The sequence below is a fragment of the Fukomys damarensis genome, unplaced genomic scaffold (assembly GCF_012274545.1).
Source record: "Fukomys damarensis isolate Sample0158 unplaced genomic scaffold, DMR_v1.0_HiC HiC_scaffold_7, whole genome shotgun sequence".
Classification (NCBI taxonomy): Eukaryota; Metazoa; Chordata; class Mammalia; order Rodentia; family Bathyergidae; genus Fukomys; species Fukomys damarensis.
Window position 1 is genome coordinate 42,973,058 of NW_022900919.1, and position 8,729 is coordinate 42,981,786.

At 49.2% G+C, this 8,729-nt stretch overlaps 1 protein-coding gene across 1 annotated transcript in view; it reads right to left on the bottom strand.

The window, feature by feature from the left end:
* Positions 1 to 753: 753 nt before the first annotated feature.
* Positions 754 to 8,729, bottom strand: part of Ebf4 (EBF family member 4) — a 58,179-nt gene continuing 50,203 nt past the window's right edge. Inside the window, exons 14-17 of the mRNA XM_033761223.1 lie at positions 8,620 to 8,729; positions 5,428 to 5,625; positions 3,952 to 4,027; positions 754 to 3,715 (exon numbers count right to left, since the gene is read on the bottom strand). The exon at positions 8,620 to 8,729 is cut by the window's right edge and continues 30 nt beyond it. Coding sequence (XP_033617114.1) covers positions 3,957 to 4,027; positions 5,428 to 5,625; positions 8,620 to 8,729 — 379 coding nt within the window. The 3' untranslated portion in view covers positions 754 to 3,715; positions 3,952 to 3,956. The remainder of the gene's footprint in view (positions 3,716 to 3,951; positions 4,028 to 5,427; positions 5,626 to 8,619) is intronic.

The window sequence follows — 8,729 nt, forward strand, 5'->3', positions numbered from 1 at the left end:
AAAATGGACTGTGGAGCCAGGGATTTAGCTCAGTGGTTCTGCAACCTTCCTTGCAAGGACAAGGACCCAAGTTCTATCTCTGGTACGAAAAAAAAAAAAGAAAGAAAGAAAAAAAACAATACCAGGACTGTGGATGTAGCTCAGTGTGAAGGCTGTGGGTTCAATCCTCAGTGCCACACAAACACACACATGCATATACATGCACACACCCCTATACAGTCATCTTTCTATATACCTGTAACAAACAGAAAAAGAAATGAAGAAAATGACATTAGTAATAGCATAAAATAATAAAATACTTAGGGATAACTGAAAGATTTAACAGAGAGGCCTATGAAATATTACTAAAAGAAGTATCAAAATGGATATTCATAGATTGAAATAATATTTTAAAGTTGCTGATTTTCCATTAAATGATCTATAAATTTAATACAATCCCAGGGGAAAAACAGCAGACTGATTATAAAATTACAATGTAAAAAAGACTCAGAGTAGCTAAGGTAATCATAGAAACTAAATTGGACAACTTGCTATACTAGACATCAAAGCTTAGTGTAAAACTGAAGTCATGAAGGTAGAATGGTATGCGTATAAGGATAAATGAAAAAAAAAAATCAATGGATCAGAATAGAGAATCCAAGGGCCGAGGATTTAGCTCAGTGGTTCTGCCACCTTCCACACAAGTGCAAGGTCCTGAGTTTGATCAAAAAAAAAAAAAAAAAAAAAAAAAGAATAGAGAATCCAGAACAGACTCCTGAATGTATGGACTGGATTTATGACAAAATTTTCACTGGAGTGAGGTGGGAGAAAAGATGGACATTTCAGTTAATGTTGAAGGGCCTTGAGTATCCAGATGAAAAAAACTGATCCCTATCTCACACTATACACCAAAGCCAATTCTAGTTAGATCATGAGTCTTTTGGGGGGGCGGGGGGTACCGGGGATTGAACTAGGGTCCTTATGCTTTCAAGATAGGTGGTGGCCCCATTGAGCTAAATTCCTGGCGTTAGATCATGAGTCTATAAAAACTAAAACAAGAACATTTCTAAAATATCCTCTTGACTTTGGAGTAAATATTTCTCAAAAAGGATGTAAGAAGTACCAACCACACAGAAAAAATTGAAAATTTACACTACGGTCACCAGTTTTTGCAAAAAAAAAAAAAAGCCTATGTTAACAATAAAGAAAAAGGAGTACAGAAGAAGTGATGGATCTGAGGTTCACAAATGTAGCCAATACTACACACCTATCAGGACTCTCATTTTGAGGGTCTTCTTGGGAAGATTATACTTCAGGCTGGTAGTTCCAAGGAGCTACCATTCCTTTTCATGGGAATTTCCCATATGGTTGTTGTTATTGCCACTGAGGTGGGAGCAGAGGAAAGAAGCTTGAAGATACAATTGCAACGGTGAGGATGGGGTAGGGGAATGTGGCCACACCAAGCTAAGGAGTTAAGACTTTGAAGTTGCTAGCCATAAAGAGCCTGTCCCTTCTTGGGGAGATAGACACTATAAACTCCGACAATTTTCCTATTTGGGAAAGTTATCCTACAGAATAGAGATCTTGGGGTTCATCTGAAGCGTATCAAACATGTCCAATGCTTGCTTCATTTCCAAATTGGCCCTGCAGGTGACGAAACAGACCTCAGAGTTCAGGCTGGCCAAATGGCTCCTAGGCTATCTCCAGGGTCATGAAGCTTTATTGTTGTAGGTCTTACATTTGGATTTACAATCTGGAGTTGTTTTTGTGTGCGTATGGATGAGAGATTAAGGCAGTGTTGACTCAATGGTAGCTGAAACAATGTTGCGGGATCACTGTGGACCGATATCACGTCTCATTAATAGTGATCATGACACTTGTCACATCCCAGGAACCAGAGAGTGATGATCATCCATTTATCAGTCTGTCCAGGGCAGACTAGAGTTCTGCAGGGAGTTCAGCCTGGGAGGGTCCTGGGCAGTGGGGAGTGCTCAGAGCTAAATGGAACACAAGTTGTACATCTAGAACTGATTGAGGAGGCCAGGCAAGTGCCAGAGGCGGGCTGACTCTCTCTCTCTCACGGGTCCCAGGTGAGAAGAACTCGAAGTGCTGGCTAAGAACACCAGAGAAAGAAGTGGTCCTGGAAGGACAGGACCAGCCCACATGTCTTTGTAAGTGTGTTTTTCCAAAGGTGCAAGGCATAGGCACGTTGGTTGGGAGGGACAGGGTTTCTGGAGGCCAGAGTCTAGGAGCTCCAAGGAGAAAGAAGAAAACCTGAGGACCAGGCTGGACACCTAGCCCGCTGCATCACGAATCAAAACATCGCCAGACCTTTGTCCAGTTACAGGAAGAATAGGAGTGACTGAGACTCTCTTGGGGGTGAGAGTGGGTGAAAGGGCCTACCAATTTTTTTTTTTTTTTTTTTTTACCATCCTCTCTAGTTCTGAGGCAGGAAGCCAGAAAGAGCCTGGACTTCAGGCAGAAGGATGACGAGTTGGAGTGTAGCTCAGAAGGGAAGCTCCTGGGAGCTAGAGCTGTCCCAAGTCTAGATAACGGCTTCCAGTCTGGATCTTACTTCCGGACTTCTGTATATCTGGGGAGTTTTTGATTCGCTTTGTTCTTGTTCTTAGCAATGTCTTTCTGTCAATTCCAATCTTGGTTCTGGCTAGACACATAGGGCACTGAGTCTTCAGTGGCCTCATTATGTTCCCATCTAGAACTCTTGGAGCTGAACCCATTTTCTGGGTCATCAGGCTTATTAGTCTATTCTCCTCTAACACACAAGGTCAAAGCATAGACACGGAGCAGCGAACAGAAACTCAGCTGATCTCTGGGACTGTTTAAAATGCCCAAGGTACAAGAAGGCTGTCCAGCGGCATGGCTCATAGGGGCCTGTGAGAGCTACAGGGCCACTGACAAAAGTAGGCTCACACCAAGGGAGCAGGCAAGAGAGGCCAGGTGGCCACCTGCATCTGGTTTATTGTTCTGTTTTCTCCAAACTTAGCAGAGCAGAATGTGAGGCCACAATTTCACGGGGCCAGCCAGAGTCAGTGCGAATGGGGGTCCAGAGTTCATGAGACTTCCACTGGGGGGAAGTCCCCAAAACAAGGAGTCCTGGTCCCCCTCTTCTGCATCCGTCATGCCAAAGGCCCTTCGAGAAGGATGATGTGGCAAGCATGAGTGTGCAGGACCTGAAGGAATGCGGGCAGCCACGTGGTCCAGTGACTACTGGAAGGCTCCATGGGAGCCTGGGTGGCCTCCTGAGGCTGCTGGGCACCACCCTTTTCACTGGAGAGAAGCTGGGATGCTGGGCTAGTTGAGATGGGTTGGGTGCAAACAGGACCTTTCAGATCACCTCTCCCTGAGCTGTCCTCTTTCCCATGGTCCCGATCCCATGCTTCCCTCACATCCCATTCCTGGTCTGCACAAAATCTATCTCTTCCAGATGAACCAGCCCAGCAAGGGAGGCCTGACCTCCCAGTACTTCCCTGGGATGCTCTTCTGCTAAGAGCATCAGCACAGTGCTGGGGCTTGTGGCCAGCTCCGAGAGAGAGAGAGAGAGAGAGAGAGAGAGAAAGGAGAGGACCTTGAGCACAGGGCTACTCCTCTCCCATTTGGTCCAGGGGTTGAGGTCTGCCCACAGCACTACCCCTCTTTGTTTGTTCCATCATCCAGGGAAAAGGTGTGAATCCAGGAGGATCTTCCAGTCTGGGCTGTGGGGGCAACACTTGCAGACCTGGTGGGGAGAGGGACAGAGAAGGTCCTGGAGGAAGGCCGGTTGCAAGGGGACAGAAAGTCACTTTTCTCCACCATTTAGTTTGGGCCACTGGAATTGGCTGAGTGCCGCTGACCGTTTAGATGGGCCCCAGGGAAAAGAAACTAGATCACAGCTTCTTGCTCCTGCTAAAGCATTTTGGAGAAAAGAATCCATTCTAGGGCCAGGTACAAGGCAAGAACCAGACAGAGACCTACCGTAATTAGGAGTATGCCAGGCCTTGAAGCCCCCGGGCCGGAGAATGGAACTTGTCAGAATCCTCAAAAGGCTGATCTGGGATCAAGTAGAAAGGAACCATCAGCTCTGTGTAGCCTGATGACCTTACTTTCTAGTCCTTCTCTGGGCTGGAGACAATAGGCTGGGCATATAGTAGTTCCTAAAGGCTGTCAGCCACCCCCAGCCCTGGCCTGAAGCCACCACTGCAAGAAAAAGATGAGAGGTGCCTACAGTGTCCCTGAATTCTCTTCTACAGGGACCCTGGAGCGCAGAGGTACTGTCCACTACCCCTCCCTAGCCTTGCCATGGGAGCTGCCCAATATGGCCCTGCCTTGAATCCAGGGGTGACTCTAGGGCCCAAGCCATTGGCTTAGCCCCTGTGACTAGATCCCAGTCTGAGTAGCTCACTTCAGGTAGAGGAAACAATGAGGGTGTCTCTTCCTCTCAAGATGCTCTTTGAAAAATATATTTGTGTTAAAATAAATTTGTAATTCCTCTTTCCCGAAAGAGCCATAGTGTTCCTAGCTCATCGAAAGCTCTGAATAAGTCTTGGTAACATAGCCACTTACCTATTTGAATGCTGGTTCTTGCCTAATAATATCCATTGCTGTCTGTGGGACTGTGTGGTGGGACATGCTCTACCCCAGCAAACTGCACTGCAGCCCTCTGCCTCCAAGCTTGAAGGGGGCTTTTTAAACTGATTAATTAAACCCCTAATTACTTAGCGAATTTGTCTCACAGCCAGTGGAGAAACATCTGCAAGCCTCTTAGGGAAGATGCTATCACTCAGCTCTGTCCCCAACCATCCCTGCCAATGCGACATTTGGCTGCCTCCCTATCCTTCCCCACAGTCAGTCTCTCCCTCTGTCTGCTTTTAAGTTTCCAAGGGCCACTTGGATGGGCAAGTTCTGCTGGCTAAAAGGATCTGTTGCATGGGAGTGCAAGGACAACCATGTCATTCATCAATGGGACATGAAGGGATGAGTTGGTCTCAATTCCTAATCTGTAAAACAGGGGAGAAGGAACTAGGCTAAACTTTACTTAGGTCAATCCCCTTTCATTCTGAGTGAGCGTCTCACAGCAGTGTGTGCTACCCTCTGGTGGACACAAGGGGGCACAGGAAAAAGGCACACAGCCCACGTGGCTTTCTCTAGTTGGAGTTGGGTCTTTGCACAACTGCACAAGGGTGAATTGGAGTAGTTTCCAGTCTCCAGCTGGATTTTCAGACTCCTTCCCCTTTACCAAGTGGCCAGCTGAGAGTGTCCAGAGTTCTGTGAGGCTAAGGGAGCCCAGATGGTTCCCCTCAGGTCCTGCAGAGCTTCCTACTGGGCACCCTTCAGGGCAAGCTGGTCAGCCAGCCTGAGGTATTGGTGTGAAGTGGGCGAAATGAGCTCCTGAATGCCAGCTTCTCTGCCACAGCCCTCCCCCCAGCATGGTGAGTTAGCATGACCGCTCACCTGGAAGCCCCTCTCCATGGGCTCTGGGGCAGGCTGAGGGTGGGGAGCTTGGTGGACGTAGCACAGGGGCGAAGGCGCTCCTCTGTTTGACAGCGGAGATCATGTTGACAGGCGAGAAGGAGAAGACGCTGGTGGTGGGGGCAGCAGCCGGGAGGGACATGGAGGAGGCAGCCGCCAGGGGGGGGCTAGAGGGCATGACTCCGGGGCGGGGCAGGGAGGGGCAAGTGAAACAGGGAAGGCGGTGGGAGACACAACAGGGAGACAGCACCAGAGTGAGCAGCGGGGTTGGGATCCCACATGAATAGGCACCAGGCTCAGACCTCCCTGGGGCTGTAAGGGTCCTGGGGAGACCAGCACAGGACAGGGTCAGGAGGTGGGCTAGCAGCCTGTGGGGTCCTGGGCCAGCTCTTGCCTTCTTGGGAGTTCTGGATACCCTTTCTTAGAATTGGAGATAACGGGGCCAACTGGGTCAAAACAAAAGCAAAACCTGAATACCCAACAAAACCAAGCAGGAGGGAGAGCCCTGAAGATGACAGATGAACAGGTTAGTATTCCTTCTGAAAACCACTGGATTCAAGATGCTAAGAAACACTTATGGGGTTCCAAGGCTATAGTCAAAGTTCAAAGGTCACAATACAGCTGGGGCAAGTAGTCAGGAGTGAAATCTGGTATACATACAAATTGCCATTATAAAGCCTCTCTGCTCAGGATCATAGCTCACACAAGAATCCTAAATCCTTCCACAAAAATTCTCTTCTTTCTAATATCACCCATACTCTGTCCCTTCTCTGGATATTTCCTGCCATTCCAGTCTGGACCCTGGAGGGCTCCAATAATTCCCTCTTACAGTTAGTTAATTTAAAAGAAAAGTGAGGGCTCTACATCCTCGATGCTTCCTGTTCTCCACCTTTGTAGCCATCAAGGCCATGGCATACTCCCCTAGGAATAGCAAGGGAGCTCCCCGTACATGGGCTTTGTCTGTTCTTCCTGAGCCTCTGTTCCTGGGGCTTCTGCTAGGAAGTCTCTAGAGCCCATCTCTCTATATCTTCATCTGAACCCAATTCCCAGTCTCTCTCTTCTAAAGAGCAATGAGGCTGTGGGTTGAGTGTTGTCCAAGAGTAGGCAACAGGCAGTGGATGGGGCTTCCTGGAAGAATCCTGTATTTTTAAAGGTTGCCTTTGGCATCAGAGTACCCCACCGTGACTGTGATACAGTGATGCCTTCAACAGCTGTCCTCTTCCAAATGTCCTCTGCTCCATGAAGCCCAAGGAAAGCTTGAGATCAATGCTAGAAAATGTATCCTATCTCTCCAGGCTCAGAATGCTCACAGCCACATTTTGGAGAGTGATGGGAGTTGTGGTTCATTCCAGAGTTGCTGGTAGCTGGTGCAGAAGACAAAAGGCAGAACCACACAGACAGTCCCAGATCCTCTGGCTGGGACTGATGTCATTCTATTTCCATGGAAACTCAAGGAGAATGACATCCCATGAAGTCATACCAACAAAGTATCTTGTCCATAGAGTGAAAGGGGACCTAGATAAGCACTGATCAAGACAAGTGTTTATTGAAATGGGAATGGCCCTCAGGCGTGTCCAGGTATCCCCGGTTGATGGTGGATGCAGGACTTAAAGGCCACTGGAATTATCTTCCTACTGAGTGGGGAGACCCAGGTGACTGGCTTCTGTACCCTGGGGCCATGTACTCATATTCTGACTGTTGACTGCACTGTGCATAGGTGGTAAAAAAAGAGGAGTTCCAGGGAAAGATTTAAATCCAAGGGAAACTGAGAAGTGGTGAAGGATACCAGTGGGCCAATCGATATAGACTCTGGCTTATGGGGCCTTGGGCTCCAGAATTTGAATCTAAATAAGAATGCCAGGCTCAAACCCTTTGCTAGAAAAAAACAGCATCCAAGACACAGGGCCCCATTGAGGATCATTGGGTAGGTGGCTAGACCGTTCTATTCTCAGCAATGGCAAAACAGGACAGAGAACAGGTGAGAGAAATACAGGCAAAGCAGTGCCTCTTAAATCTTGCTTCCAGTGTCAGCTGGGGAAGCCTGAACACACCTGAGGGCCATTACCAACTCATAATAAACACTGTCTTGATCAGTGCTTACCTAGGTCCCCACCCACTCTCTATGTGCAAGATGCTTTGTTAGTAGTTGTTTCTTGGGCAGCTTCCCATTTCTCTGGCTCAGCGGTCTCCTGGGACTAGAGGCACAGCTTCTTTTATGGCTGATAGGAGGGTTCTTGCAAGTGAGCAAGAGTGCAATTATCCCCCAGACCCAGTGCTTTTCACAGAACAGGTGAATTATAAATGTCTACTGAGCAGCTATGAGTATTGGAAAAAACTGGAAGGCAATGTAAAATAGTGAAGTATCAAAGTTGTGTGGATGTCACTCACCCATGACATCCAGACCTCGCCCACCCACCCAGCTCTGAGCTGTCTCGCTCTAAGAAGCCAAACTGAGATTGGTCAGCACCTACAATCGGGGCTATGCCTGTGAAATCATACCACCTTTCTGAATTTTGTCTGGCTTTTTCTGCACGGTGGGACATCCAGATCTGACAACCTCTGTAGGCAGAGGGTGGTACTGATCCGCTAAGAAACTGAAGTCCAAAGAAGTACAGTAACTTGCTGCGTATTGGGCAGCTTCTGATTTCGACGACCAAACTAACTCTGAATCTAGCTCTGACCACACAGAATTTGGTTGGTCGATCCTGACGATCCCGCAAGGGAGCCACATCCTCCCAAGGTCCACCGGCTCAGACCACTGGAGGGGGGGCGGTCACGGCACTAGCTGGGGAAGCCCGGTTCTCCATTTCCTGAGTTTCCCTAGGGTTCCAGCAGGGGGCGCCAGCCCCCTCCCGAAGATCGGGTGTAAGGGGGAAAGGGGGCGGGCCACCAGGTTTCAGCCAGGTCCTCCAATTTAAAGCCGGCTTCGGGAGGACAGGATGGGGGAGAGGCAATGTGTACCACTGGAGTCAGCAAGAAGTCCCTTCCTTGGCCCCAGGACCCCGGAGACTCCCCGAGGAGCACAACAGCAGGGAGTGGTCAGGTGCAACGAGCACCGGGCTTGCTCCGGACCACAGGGCTGGAGTCGACCCTTCTAAAGCAAGGCTGGAAGCCCACAGCCCGGCCCCATTCTGTTTCCTCACCCTGACCCTACGCGCGGGTGGGGACACTCACTGGCGAAGGGCGAGGTGGCGGTAGAGCCGTTGAGGAAGCTAGGGGACCCCGGCACGCCGAGCCCGGCCACGCCCGGCGCATAGCTGCCGAGGCCGCCTCCTAGGCCGCTG